The sequence below is a fragment of the Gobio gobio genome (assembly GCF_949357685.1).
Source record: "Gobio gobio genome assembly, chromosome: 12".
Classification (NCBI taxonomy): domain Eukaryota; kingdom Metazoa; phylum Chordata; class Actinopteri; order Cypriniformes; family Gobionidae; genus Gobio; species Gobio gobio.
This window is the reverse complement of record NC_137105.1, coordinates 24,894,349-24,909,682: the sequence shown is the minus strand read 5'-3', so window position 1 is coordinate 24,909,682 and position 15,334 is coordinate 24,894,349. Positions and strand designations below refer to the sequence as shown.

Here is a 15,334-nt window from a genome sequence, read left to right as displayed (position 1 = left end):
TTACTTTTTTTAACAGCGGGGTGGGGGACTCTCCCGTGTAGGGTTGTAATAGAATGAGATTTTCACGATATGAAAACATCAGTTTCACAGCATCACGGTATTAATTATTTAATAAATAAACTGTATTATTAAATTATGGTTATTATTATCACCAGTTAAAATGGCATTAAATGAATGAAAACTGTTTTTTTTTGGTTGAACAAATGCTTTATTATAACAAACTTGAAACCATTTTTTTAAATTAAAATTTCAATAAAACATGACTTATGAGCTAAATAAATTATTATGAATTAGATTAACAACTTTAAGAATAATAGAGTCCTAAGAAATGTTTCTTTTTATGATTTAATACAAATACATTACCAAAACGGTGGTAATCAAATACTTATCCTTTCATTTTTTTTGGGCAAAGCGCTGCTGTTTTACTAAATTAAACCATGGATTTAAAAATATATTCTTAAATAATGTTTAAATTATGTAATATTATTATTGTTGTTATTATTATTATTTTGACAAGTATTCTATGTGTTCTATGTGTTTCCTCCTTTGCATTTTTTTGCTAATTTGATATCCTCCAGGACAACACCCGGCTATATTTAGTCTATATCCAAAGTATTTCCATAGGCTACTATCCAGGGGTTCACGGCGTTTCGCTTTCAGCTGGCTCTGACGTATGTCCATCTCCATCTTTTTGTGATTTTTGCATTCGTTCTCCCGCCTTCAATTAAATGCAGTCGTTTCCGGATCGCGTTTTCCCCCCTTTGTATTATTTATTTTTACTCAGTAACGGATGTGGTTTAAAATGTAGCGAAGTACAATACTTCAAACAAAACATACTTAAGTAAAAGTAAAATTACAGATTTTTAAAATTACTTAAAAAAGTAGAAGTACGCAGAAAAACTACTCAATTACAGTAACGCGAGTAAATGTAATTCGTTACTTTCCACCTCTGCCCTTTGCTTTAAACTTCGAACGTTGTAACTTTGCAGATGTTGTTTATGCTCAAACAGCAACATTACACACTAGCTAAAGTTAGAAAAGTGAAATCGTGGTTTACCACCCCTTTTAAGTATTTTTGCGCAAAGTGAAAAATATAAATTATGCACACTTGATACCCTTGTATGCTTATCATTTATATGCATAATTCCATAGTCAATAAGCATAGTCAATCTAGGCATTGTAAGTTCCAGATACAATATGTTTTTTGGGACAGGAGACTAATAATGAGGTGGATGTACATGTATGTGCAGTCTTCCACTAACTGGGATTTATAAAGGATTTTTTTTGCAGGCTTTGGCATACCTATGATTATAATGCATAATTGCATAATTACCAGATAAGTAAATAAGCGAATACCAAAAGTATACAGAGCTCTAAAGCAGGCAAAGGCCTGGTGTAAACACTGTGGAGATTCATTCCTGTCAGCTTTTTTTTTGCAGTGTGGTTTTATTTCCTTTTTTAACAGAAACACAATATAAATATATTCAGTAAGAGGCACATTTATGAAAAGTGCATTCCCGCTTTGAGCTGAAATCAAGGGATAAAAGCTACAGCAATATTAGCTTATGTGGCGTTGACTATTTCAGAAATAACTATCATGTCCCTATAGCTTTTGGAGAAAAAAAATTATATATTTTTTCCCTTCTGTTTCCCACAGACCACCTGTCATGCTGAATGTCTAGACTGAAGACACCCACCACTTCCCACCTTCTGCTCCTGGTCAGAATCAAAGGAACAATAGGGTTTTCTCTTCAGCCACACAATGAGTGATGTTGCCATTGTGAAGGAAGGATGGCTACATAAGCGAGGTAAAGATTGTTTCCATTATGGTTTAGCTCCCATTATATCCATTATGGTTATTATTTCCATTAAGTCAAGTCACATTTATTTATGTAGTACTTAATACAATACAGATTATTTCAAAGCAGATTCACAGTAATACAAGGAAAATAACAGTATTAAAGGGATAGTTCACCCAAAAAGGAAAATGCTGTCATTTATTTACTAACCCTGAAGTCGTTTTAAACCTGTATGAATTTCTTTATTTAAAAAAAAAGATTTTTTGAAGAACATGGGTAACCAAACAGTTGATGAGCCGCATTGACTTCCATAGTATTTTTCCCTAGTATTTTAATTTCTTATATTTTTTTTTCTCCAAAAGGTAGACTCATACTTCCATGAGTTTTTTTTTTCATAAAAAAAGTTTGATAATAAACCATATGTTTGTCACAGTTATGGTCTGTTTGTTTTGGTTTTCTGTTATCACCCTTACGGAAGGAAAATATATTTACCAATATATTACTTGAAATATATTATAATATATTGTTAATATATTGATGGTACATATATACAATATATGTAATATATTGCAGTATATTGCAAAATATACAAATGATTGCCGCTTTCAATATATTGCAATATATTGGAAAATATAAATATTAAATCCCATATATGGGAATATATCGCCTAATGTATTACATGATATTTTCCAATATACTGCAATATATTTTTGTTTCGTAAGGGCACATGTTCCGTTGTTAAGTTTCCCGCCTCTTGTCTGTCTCCCTGGTTTACATCATTATTAGTTAATCTGTGTCAGCTGTGTGTTCTCATTATCCTCTTGGTGTTCACTATATAAGTTCCTCCCTTTCCTTCAGTCGCGGTCCGATCTCAGTTATGTTATGTGTGTTGTGCGATTACCTGTCTGACTTCCTTGTGAATACTATATTAAACTCCGTTTGAGAACTACCTTTACCTGTCGTCGCCTTCCTGCCTGTTCCTGCCTGCACAGTCTGTAACAGAAGATCGGACCCAAAACCGAAGAAAACAACGTATAGTGTTGTGTTTGTAGGAGTTTCTTTTCTGTTTTCGTGTTCAGTGTTTTGTTTTCCGTTTTCTCCCCTGCGTGCACCATGGCCCTTCCAGCAGTCAGACTCATGTGCCTTGAGCAGGGAGAAAGCTCCCTCGAGAGACATTTAGAAGAGTTTTTGGATCTCGCCCATCAGACAACCTTCCCGGACTACTGCCTGTGCTCGTTCCTGCATGTTGGACTCAACGCCGCCACACGTGCACAGCTGTCCGAGGGAGCTTTTCTACATATGTGGAGTGGGTGCTGGCATCCTGCAACTCACCGTTCACCGTCGTTGATGCCGCCAGCCTCACTCCCGATCCAGGACCCAGCCCAGTACCACCTCTCTAAGAGGAATGGCAGGATGTGCCCACCGCAGAAGGAGAGAAGACCTCAGCCGCAATGTCAGAGCCCGCACCAGAAGGAGCGATCGAGCCAGACATCTCCAAGCCTGAGGGGAACCCGTCTGACCAGGTGTGCCAGCCGACTGACCCTTCTATTGCCGAGGGAGTCCTCGTGGAGTTTAAGGGAATGGTAGCAAGCCCCGCCCACCCTCCCGCCACTGAGAGTGAGTACTGCCTGGGCATTATGGACATTTTGGACAGTTTGCATGGAGAGACCAATTTCCTGTGCCCCCTCATCTTGTCAGAACCTGAATCTTCTTCAGTCTTGTTAACCCCATCCAGCCTCCCTCTCCCACCACCTCTCCAAACTGCCATCATTGACCAAATTCCTGTCACCAGTCTCTGTGTTCGTCAGTCTCCTCTTCAGCCCTCAGCCACTCCTACAATCCAGTCATCGCTACCTCCCATCAGTCCCTCAGCTTCACCTCAGCCTCCTCTCAGTGGCGCGGCTACTCTTCGGACCTGCTGGGAGTCATCGATACCTGGATGTCTGAAGCCCGTGGCTCCGCCTCCAGCCTCTGAGTGCTCCGCTCCACCTCGACCTGTCACCCTGGCTTGGGTCTCCATCCGCACATCCGTGTTCAAGGCCATCCCATGGATCCTCCCACCTTCCTCTCCTCCTTGGACATTTTTGTTTAACCTCCTCCCGGTCGTCCGTCCACCTCCAGAACGTCAAGTCAAGTCAACTTTATTTATATAGCGCTTTTAACAATGTAGATTGTTTCAAAGCAGCTTTACAGTGTTAAACAGGAAAATAATGCAGCATAATGTTATTCAGCTGTATAGCCATTCTGGAAAAAACGCTGATGTCATCAGTTCATTTCAATTATCATACAGTGACAGTGTGGGCTTTAGATCAATAATTCGATCAGTAATTTAGTTTAAATGGTTAATTTACTTTATTATTTAGATTTATTTTGATGTTTAGTTGAAAAATTTAGTGTCCCCAACTGAGCACGCCAAGCCAGAGGCAACAGTGGCAAGGAAACCAAAACCCCATTAGGTGACCTAATGGAGAAAAATAAACCTTGGGAGAAACCAGGCTCAGTCGGGGTGCCAGTTCTCCTCTGGCCAATTAACAAACAGTGTATTATTAATATTATTCTGGCAGCTTTACAGCTCAGAGGTCATAATAGATCAGAATATTCGAGGGACCGGGGGCAACATCCTGGAGACGGGTTTATTGAGGATGATGTTGATTCAATAATTATTAAAGTGCAATATTCGAATGATCGGAGGCAACACGCTGGAGACGGGTTTATTGAGATGCCGTGTCGATGAGGCAGTTGCAGGGGGAGTCTAATCACGGTCTCTGCAGACACTTCGGGGTCCTGTGTTGGTCTTCTCTGGGCGCAGGTCCACCATCTGAACTGGATACGGCTCGGATCCAGCTGACTGCAGTAAACCTCGGGATAAAACAGAGAGACTATCATTAGCGTAGATGCCATTCTTCTGATGATGTAACGAGTACATCAGGTGTTATGGGAAGTGTTCCCGGTTCCGGCTGACCTAGTTAATGCAGCCTAACAATCATTTCATTGAAAAAGTGTTTTATGTGTATGCCACAGTAAAGAGATGTGTTTTTAGTCTAGATTTAAACTGACAGAGTGTGTCTGCTTCCCGAACAATGTTAGGAAGACTGTTCCAGAGTTTTGGAGCTAAATAGGAAAAGGATCGACCGCCTGCAGTTGATTTGGATATTCTCTGTATTATCAACTGGCCAGAATTTTGAGACCGCAGTAGACGTGATGGAGTATAATATGTTAAGAGCTTGCTCAAGTATTGGGGAGCTAAACCATTTAGTGCTTTGTAAGTAATAAGTAAGATTTTAAAATGTATGCAATGTTTAATAGGCAGCCAGTGCAGTGTTGACAGAACTGGGCTAATATGGTCATACTTCCTGGTTCTAGTAAGAACTCGAGCTGCTGCGTTTTGGACAAGCTGGAGTTTATTTATTAAGTGAGCAGGGCAACCACCCAGTAGAGAATTACAATAATCTAACCTTGAGGTCATGAACGCATGAACTAACTGTTCAGCATTTTGCATTGAGAGCATGTGCCGTAATTTAGATATATTTTTAAGATGGTAGAAAGCAGTTTTACAGATGCTAGAAATGTGGCTTTCAAACGAAAGATTGGTATCAAAGAGCACACCCAGGTTCCTCACTGACGACGAGGACTTGACAGAACAGCCATCAAGTGTTAGACAGTATTCTAGGTTACTACTTGTGGAGCTTTTTTGTCCAATAATTAAAAATTCTTTTTTTTCTGAATTGAGTTGCAGGAAATTACCGGTCATCCAATGTTTTATATCAGCTATGCATTCCGTTAATCTTGTGAATTGGTAAGTTTCTTCAGGGCGTGAAGAAATATAGAGCTGAGTATCGTCAGCATAACAATGAAAACTAACGGCATGCTTCCTAATGATATCTCCCAGTGGTAGCATGTACAGGGTGAAGAGTAGCGGTCCTAGCACTGAGCCTTGCGGTACTCCATACTGAACTTGCGATCGGTGTGACATCTCTTCATTTACTGCTACTAACTGATAACGGTCAGATAGGTATGATTTAAACCATGATAATGCAATTCCACTAATACCTACATAATTTTCAAGTCTATTCAAAAGAATGTTGTGGTTGATAGTATCAAATGCAGCGCTAAGATCGAGTAACACTAATAGAGAGATACAGCCACGATCGGATGATAAGAGTAAATCATTTGTAACTCTGATGAGAGCAGTCTCAGTGCTATGATACGGTCTAAATCCTGACTGGAAATCCTCACAGATACCATTTCTTTCTAAAAAGGAACATAATTGTGAAGACACTGCCTTTTCAAGTATTTTTGACAGAAAGGGTAGATTTGAGATTGGTCTATAATTGACTAAATCTGTAGGATCAAGTTGCGGTTTTTTAATAAGTGGTTTAATAATAGCCAACTTAAAAGTTTTCGGTACATATCCTAATGACAAAGATGAATTAATGATATTAAGAAGAGGATCTATGACCTCTGGTAGCATCTCTTTTAATAGCCTAGTCGGTATAGGGTCGAGCATACATGTTGTCGATTTTGATGATTTAACGAGTTTAGCCAATTCTCCTATAGCAGTGAATGAGTGTAATTTTTCCTCAGTGACACTACAATGCTCTGTCTGATGTGATGCTGTAGTAGACGGCTGCATGGTTAAATTTTTTTTCCTAATATTATCAATCTTACATGTGAAGAAGTTCATAAAGTCATTACTGCTGTGCTGTTTACAATCATCAGAAGTTGAAGCTTTATTTTTGGTTAATTTAGCCACTGTATCGAATAAATACGTTGGGTTGTGTTTGTTTTCTTCCAAGAGAGTTGAGAAATAAGCAGATCTAGCTGTTTTTACGGCCTTTTGTATGTGATCATGTGCTCTTTCCACGAATTACGAAATACCTCTAATTTTGTTTTCTTCCAGCTGCGCTTCATTTTTCTGGCTGCTGTTTTAAGGGCCCAGGTGTGCTCGTTGTACCACGGCGTTGGACTATTTTCTTTAATCTTCTTTAAGCGCAGAGGAGCAACTGTGTCTAAAGTACTGGAAAAGAGAGAGTCAATAGTTTCTGTTGCAACATCGAGTTCTTCTATACTATCTGGGATGCTGAGCAGATGATACTGATGAGGGAGATTATTTAAAAAGCAATCTTTAGTAGCGGCAGTGATTGTCCTGCCATTTTTGAAGCGAGGGGGCGGCTTTGCAACCTTAGCTAAATTAAGTATACATGATACTAAGTAATGATCTGAGATGTCATCGCTCTGCTGCAGAATTTCAACGATATCAACATTTATTCCATGTGACAATATTAGGTCTAAAGTATGATTATGGCGATGAGTGGCTCCTGACACGTGTTGCCTAACTCCAATAGAGTTTAGTGTGTCTTTAAACGCTAATTCCAATACGTCTTTTCCGTTGTCTACATGGATATTAAAATCACCAACAATTAGTACTTTATCTACGGCCAGTACTAACTCTGATAGAAAATCTGCAAATTCTTTGATAAAGTCTGTATTATGCCCTGGTGGCCTGTATACAGTAGCTAACACAAATGTTGAACGGGTTTTATCATGTACACTACATAGCGTTACATAAAGCACCAAAACTTTGAAGGAATTATATTTGAAACTAGACTTCTGAGTAATACTGAAGATATTATTATAAATTACAGCAACCCCTCCCCCTTTACCTTTCAGACGCGGCTCATGTTTATAATAATAATCTTGGGGGGTGGACTCATTTAAGGTAATGTAGTCGTCAGGTTTTAGCCAGGTTTCTGTCAAACACAGCACATCTAGATTATTATCTGTAATAATATCATTAACAATAAGCGCTTTTGGGGAAAGGGATGTAATATTCAGCAACCCAAGCTTTATCAATTGTTCATCTGTATTATATCTTTTGTTTATTTGTTGGACGTCAATTAAATTTTTACTGTTGAATGGTTTTGATGGTTTTTTGTATTTACTAATTCGGGGAACAGACACAGTCTCAATATGATAATATCTAGGTGAAAGAGTCTCTATGTGCTTGGATTTATCTGACTCCGGTAACGTGAGACAGCTAGCAGACGGTCGGTTTAGCCAGTCTGTCTGCTTCCTGACCTGGGCCTTAGTGAGTCAAGGTTTAGCTCTAAGACTATGTGCCAAATTACTAGAGAGAAGAGCGGCACCACCCCAAGAGAGATGGATGCCATCCTTCTTCAACAGGTCAGGCCTGCCCCAAAAACTTTTCCAATTGTCTATGAACCCTATGTTATTTTGCAGACACCACTTAGACAACCAGCCATTGAGTGATGATAGTCTGCTATTTATCTCATCACTCCACCTAACAGGGAGCGGTCCAGAACAATAAACAGCCTCTGACATCGTACTAGCGAGTTCACACACCTCTTTAATGTTAATTTTGGAGATCTCCGACTGGCGAAGTCGAACATCATTAGTGCCGACGTGAATAATAATCTTAGAGAATTTACGATTAGCTTTAGCCAGCACTTTTAAATTTGCTTTGATGTCAGGTGCTCTGGCTACCGGTAAACAAGTGACTATGGTGGCTGGTGTCTCTATCTTCACGTTCCGTGTAATAGAATCGCCAATGACTAGGGCACTTTCAACAGGATACTCAGTGGGTGCTTCACTGAGAGGGGAGAACCTGTTTGATGTTCTAACCGGAACGGAAAAGCGGTTCTTTGGTCTGCGACTATGCTACCTCACTGTTACCCAGTTTCCCTGCTGCGAGGGCCCTGCAGCCGGAACCGAAGAATGTACAGAGTTCACTAAGCTATTCGCATCCAAATCAGTGTCTAAAACACTGTTACATCCTCAATACTCTCAGATAAAGTATGTGTAGGGAAGATGTAATATGTTCTCCCTGCCTTTGGGGGGAGCTGTGTTTCATTATAGGAGTGAGCCCCTCTTTACATGGGAAGAGCTTTTGTTAGTTCATAATTCTCTCTCCCTGTGAAAAGGTAGGAAGTGTTCTCTGTCATCCGTTAAATTTATTTGATTATTTTGTCCATCCGTGTTATTTGGAGACATATATTGATTGTAAAGGTGCTTATAAATGTGTATGTGCATATATTTTCATTCGATGGTATTGTGTTCTTTTATATTATTTCATGTCTTGTAGATTCCATGCGGTGGATTATATTGTGTTGTAAATCATATTCTTTTTAAGGTTTATTTGTGTATTTTGGCCTTTTATTCTTTGTATTTTGGTTATATTTTACATCTATCTTTATTCATGTTGCAGTTTATCTTAGTTTGCAACTACGTTTGATTAGCTGCAGCTACAGCTATTGACAGTATATAATTCTCTCTCCCTGTGAAAAGTGGTGGATGTGGATACAGAGCAGAATAAAAAAAAGCTTCACTGCTGTGACGACAACGATATTGGTGTCCTCCTCCTTCATCATACATCATACATCACACAACGCAGAGACATTTGGGGGAGCACACTAACGAAGAGGGTTACATCTGGATGCGTGTTTCTAATTCTGAAATCTTCTCCGTCAGCCTAACTATCTCCTTACATTTATCACATGTGAAGCCCTGTTCGCCAGCGGAGAAGCCTACACTAAACATGCGACATGCGGTGCAAGTGATAATGACAGGAGAAGACATGACTTACCGTGTTTGTTGATTAATCCAACTTACCACTTACCACAATCGTTTGCTGGACACAATTTACTAATCCAAGTTATGAACTCAGAAAAAGGGAGACCCGGGTGCAGAGATAACAAGCTAACAGGCTAGCGAAATGCTAACGTGTGATTTAGATTAAAAGCTAGCGATGTCAAATTTAACGTGATAGGCAATTTTTAAACAATGTATGGTGATGAGTAAGTTATATTTAGCAGTAGAAGAAAGAGGAAATATCAAAATAAAGATTCAAACGTAAGCAAGGCTCTACAGAGCTACAGACTTGAGCTACAGAGCAACAGACACAGCAGGCAGACAGGAGCAATCGATCAGGCAGGAGCAATCTCAGTGGTGAGTCCCTCTGCCTGTCTCGGCCATCATCTCATCCTCCTTGTCTCCTCGTCTCTACGAGGGGGGCGTTATGTCAGTTATGGTCAGTTTGTTTTGGTTTTCTGTTATCACATGTTCCTTTGTTAAGTTTCCCGCCTCTTGTCTGTCTCCCTGGTTTACATCATTATTAGTTAATCTGTGTCAGCTGTGTGTTCTCATTATCCTCTTGGTGTTCACTATATAAGTTCCTCCCATTCCTTCAGTCTCGGTCCGATCTCAGTTATGTTATGTGTGTTGTGCGATTACCTGTCTGACTTCCTTGTGAATACTATATTAAACTCCGTTTGAGAACTACCTTTACCTGTCGTCACCTTCCTGCCTGCACAGTCTGTAACAATGTTCAACCAAAAAAACGTTCTCATTTGTTTTCATTTATTGAAGGGTCATTGTAGCTTATGATTATAAAAATAATAAACAGAGCAAAATAAAAATGATTTTTTAATACTGTATACCGTAAAACCGTGATATTTTCTGAGACGATTATCATACTGTGAAAATCTCATACCGTTACAACCCTAAATCTGACTCCTGCTGCGTTTGTCCCATGACTTTCGTTCGGCTTACTCACACTTTATTGAAAAGATGGGTTCAGTTTTTAATTGTACTGTTTATTCTCTAACTCAGTGGTTCTCAACTAGTGATGCACTGATCATGATTTTACATGGCCGATTCCGATACCAATTTTTTTTCAAGAAAACTGACCGATTCCGATACCGATTTCCGATTATTATTTTTTTTATCACAATAAAAGAAGGAAAGTATACATGAACAAGATGTTTATTTGGTATTTAACAGCCTAAATTGGCTTTTGGCTAATGAAAACACGTCCACAATCTGACATTAACGGGAAATTGAATTGGAAATTAAAAGGCTGAAAGGTGAAATTAAAGGCAACAACTGCATATTCTGCAATCCAAACAAAGATGTTACTTAAATCAGCATTTGTTTTTAAATTCAGTGTAAAGAAAAAAAGTCTTTACCATTGAAATGAAATAAAACCAAAGTATATAATTGTTCCAAAATGTTAAATCAAATAATGTTTAGTGCAACGAAAAACTAAAAACTGCAACAGCAGGTGCTTTTTAAATCAAATTAAGTCAATGTAATTTTAAGGTAAAATAAAAATGATCAGCCTACAGACCTGATAGTGTTTCATTTCAAAAGTGCATGCATGTTCTTTTTAAAAAAAAATAAGTATTTCGGCTTTGTCACAAGTTAGTCTGTTTCGTTCTCATCCGATCCAACACGTGAGAAGCTGAGCTGAACAAACGCTCACTATCTACGCATTTGCAGGGCGCGGAGAGGTAAGCTTGCTCAACTTCAGCTCGCGCAGGAAAGCGGCTCTTCATTCCCTTCAGCGTATCTCGTCTCTTCCCTCAGTTCTCCAGTTTCCGTTTGTAACACACAAGTGACATGTTTGCAAATGATTGCAATATAGGAGTATGTGCACGCGGGCGTATTTCCGGAAAAATCGGCAGAAAAATACAAAGAAAACCGATTTTTGGCCGGTCAACCGGTGCATCCCTATTCTCAACCTTTTTTCAGTGATGTACCCCCTGTGAAATATTTTTTCAGCCAAGTACCCCATAACCAGCGCAAAGCATTTTTGGTTGAAAAAAAAAAGAAAAAAGACTTAAAGGAACTGTATGTAAGAAATGTATTTCAATTAATCATAAAATGGCCCTGATTTGTCACTAGACATTAAGAAATCATGTTAATTTCAAATACTTATATCACTGACAACAGTTGTCAGGCCAAGATATTGTCATTTTAAAAGTGAAGTTGCAGCCCTCAACTGATGTTGATGTTGACATGTTGTGTCATGCCTGAAGCGCCACCCTCCACCTATCTACCAATCACGAAGTCAGTAGTGTTTCTGCATTCGGGTTGCCAGCTCTGCTCTAGTTACCACAGCTGCAGCTACAAACTTTTTGGATAAACAGTGTCTAACTTTACGAAACCTAAACGGCCTCGTTATGAATCAGAAAAACGTCGTGACAGTGTCCGAGATAAAACAAGGATTTGTATAAGAGATGCCTTTGAAAGATGGAGACGGCTGAAAACGGAGAATAATTTGAAGACTGATGCCAACGTTGCTAATTTTCTCCTGGACAGGTAAGGTTCATCTATGTTTGGCTAACTTGTACTTAATGTAAATGGACATTTCAAATATTCATGACAGTCGAACAAAGTTATGCATGTTTGTGCAAAGTAACGTTAGGTTAGCCCAGATGGAGGAGGTGGGTCATTGAATTGAAAAGGTAACGTTAAGGAATTGTTTGGTAAATAAAAACGGCGAGTCGTCATTGCTAACATTAGTAATGCATTATCAGAGCCCTTTTCTCTGTCATTATGCTGGGACGCTGAGGAAAACAACATTAGCACGCCTATATGGCAATGTGAAAACGTATTTGAGACTGTAGCCTAACGTTACCTCAGTAAAAATTATTCCTCATTCGTTCTTCGCATATATAGTGGACAAAACATGCTGCAAGTGGACCTGTATGACCATTGCTAATGTTATTTAGCTTTGCTGTAATTTTACTATAGTATTTTTTCATGCGGGAATGTACTGTCACATACGAGCGTTCATATTTACGATTATATTTGGCTAATCGCCATTAGTACATTTTTGCGATTCATAATTACTTCACAAAACATCGCTCTTGAAGCATAAACATAATTAACAGAAAGAAAAAAAACTTACTGTGTACGACACGTCACTTGCCATTGAAAGCTTCTTGTAGCAGCCTACGTTCCTGCTGGATCCTGCAGCCTAGCTGGCAACCTCGAGTCAGGGGAGGGGGAGAGGGGATACACCGGTCTACAGTAATTTGAAAGTGATTGCAGTACCAGTTTTGGCCACAGTCCTACATACAGCTCCTTTAAAACAGAGCACTGTGCCATCAGTGTCTGATTAATTAAAGGTCCCATGGCATGGCATTTGTCTATTATTTTATAATGTTTCCTGAGGTGCTTATATTGTTAGTATGATTTTTACATCAAAAAATGTCATAATTTAGAAATAAAAGGCATTTTTTCTATACTGATATTAGCCCTCTGGCTGAATGCCCTGTTTCAAGGGTCGTGTCTGCTGTGAGACTTCAGTGAAAACGCCCTCTGTTGTGATTGGCTGACATCTTTGCATTTGAAATGAGTGTTAGATTATGTTGCGGAGGGGGCGTGGTTTAGCGAGGCACTGCACGCACTGCAGGAGAGAGAGAGAGACTGACTGAGCACTTTGTGAACCAGAGACAGAGATCTGGAGGACGTTTTATTGTACTGAGTTGTTGAGAGCGCTGTGCTGTTAGCACAAGCTTAATTTGTTTGTATCTGAGAGTTCTGAATAAACAGTCACAGTCACATCGACTCTGTCTTCTTCCACCTTATTCTACGAACTTTGTAATAACAGCGTCATTCATTATAACGGCAGTTTGGGCAAGTGTGCAGATACACTCGCGACATGTGACATAGTCGAACATTATAAAGAGTGTTCTTTGATCCAGGCCCGTCGCGAGAAGGCAGGCAAACCAAGCAATTGCTTGGGGCCCCGAGCTGGCCTGGGGCCCCAAGACAACGACAGGTTAAGAATAAAATGCAACGACAAACTGTGTGAGCGCCCCTTTGATAGTCAATGCAGTAAAGTGCAATGACACTGTTATTAGGATCCCCCTTAAGGGGCCCCTCTCAGTAGTCGCTGACAGCAGCCAGCCAGCCAGCCAGCCACGCAATCTCTGCTGCCGGCAAAATACAAAACCTCCTCGGCAGAAGCGGAATTATGCTTTAGGAAGCCAGAAAAGAAAAAAGAGAAAGGAAGAGGAGGATAAGAAAAAACAAGATAGTGGTAAGTGATAATCAGAATCAGAAAGAGCTTTATTGCCAAGTGTGCTTGCACACACAAGGCATTTTTTTTTTGGTGCTGAAGCTTCCAGTGCACATATACAATACAAACACAACAAGAACATAGTAATACAAATTCTAAGAATAAAAATATGAAAAATAGTATAAACAATATATGGTCACAGTTACGTTTAGTGAGAATAAACTAAATAAACTGGAAACTGTATAAAATAGATCTACTTGTCTTGTACAAAAATGGTGTAATTTTGCAGCAGCAAAAATATGTTTATGTTATCTACCTGCCTGGCAAATGCTGCTTGTAACGAACAGTTAGTGCAACTTTATTTTTTCGAACAGACGGAATATGGTTACATACTGTAATGTGTTTTTTTAATGGGATAAGGAAGACGCAGTCGCAGATCTGTTCCATAATCACTGTTTATCGTATTTAATGACATGCCATTGTTATAGCTTTGTAATAGGTTTTGATGAAAGTGGCATAGCGTGCAATACTAACTATTATTTATGCTATGCATAAATAACCTGGAATAGTTAATATAGCATTCTATATTAACTAGTATTATAAACATTATTTAACCAGAAAGAGGCAGAGGAACAGGATTTTTTCAGAGCTTATTTTAATGTGCTGGTGTCTGGATATACGGTAGTGACAGTTTATGCAAATGTGACATTATTTTTATAAGTTACCAATGGATCTTGAACAGTTACTTTATTCTGTGTGGCAATTTTTACACTGTTACATTTTGAAGTACAGTATCAGGACAACCCACATACTGGTACTGTTTATTAACTATTTAACAAGGTATTATAGTAATCTGTTGCAACTTTATAATAACCATCCAGATAATGTTTATAGACAGTTTACAAACTAGTAACCCTTAACTAAGTGTTTGGAATATCTGGTCCGTCTAATGTAATGTTTATAGATGTTTTTAAAATGGTTTCTTAAAGGTTGACAAAAATGTAATGGTACAGTGGTGTTTTTGCAAATGTTCAATTGTTAAAAATGTTCAAATGTTATGCACATTATATGCAACAGCAGTATTTGCACTGTAAACCTTTTTTATTTATATAAAGTGTAGGTGAATTTAAACTGTATGGCTATGCTGTGATTCCTGTAGGCTTTGCATGCAGGGGTGGGGGGTATTGGGGGGGCCTCCATGTCCATTTTGCTTGGGGCCCCCAAATTCCTTCAAACGGCCCTGCTTTGTTCGTTCTCTGTAGTTTAATCACTTAAATAACGGATTTGTTTCATGCTACTGACAGAAACGATCGTTTTAGTCACTGGCTTGATTCACTGATGTATTACGCTTAGGGCATCAAGACGGCAATCATTAAACGATCTAGAAAGAAAGTCTGAGTGAACTTGAATGATTAGCTACACATCAGAAATCACAGATCAGGCATTAATGAACACTGTTACTGACTGTTTGTCGCGGTACTGTCGAATCCATATCGTAAAGTCTGTTTGTAAAGCATGTGCTGACATAAACTGAATCCATTTTCTCCGAATGCTCTGGGCGGGCACACAGAGGAAGGGATGGTAACCTTTCCTGATATGACGTCATAACAGGCAAGATTCCAGATCGGCTCTGAACTCTCATTTTCTCAAAGGCAGAGAAAGACAGCCAGAACTCGGTTTACACCCATCAAAATTTCTAGCCACTTGG

General features: G+C 39.1%; 1 protein-coding gene across 1 annotated transcript in view; it reads left to right on the top strand.

The window, feature by feature from the left end:
* Positions 1 to 15,334, top strand: part of LOC307135238 (RAC-alpha serine/threonine-protein kinase) — a 79,348-nt gene that overhangs the window by 4,302 nt on the left and 59,712 nt on the right. The window contains exon 2 of the mRNA XM_079831505.1: positions 1,658 to 1,808. Within this exon, the coding sequence (XP_079687631.1) occupies positions 1,763 to 1,808 (46 nt within the window). The 5' untranslated portion in view covers positions 1,658 to 1,762. The remainder of the gene's footprint in view (positions 1 to 1,657; positions 1,809 to 15,334) is intronic.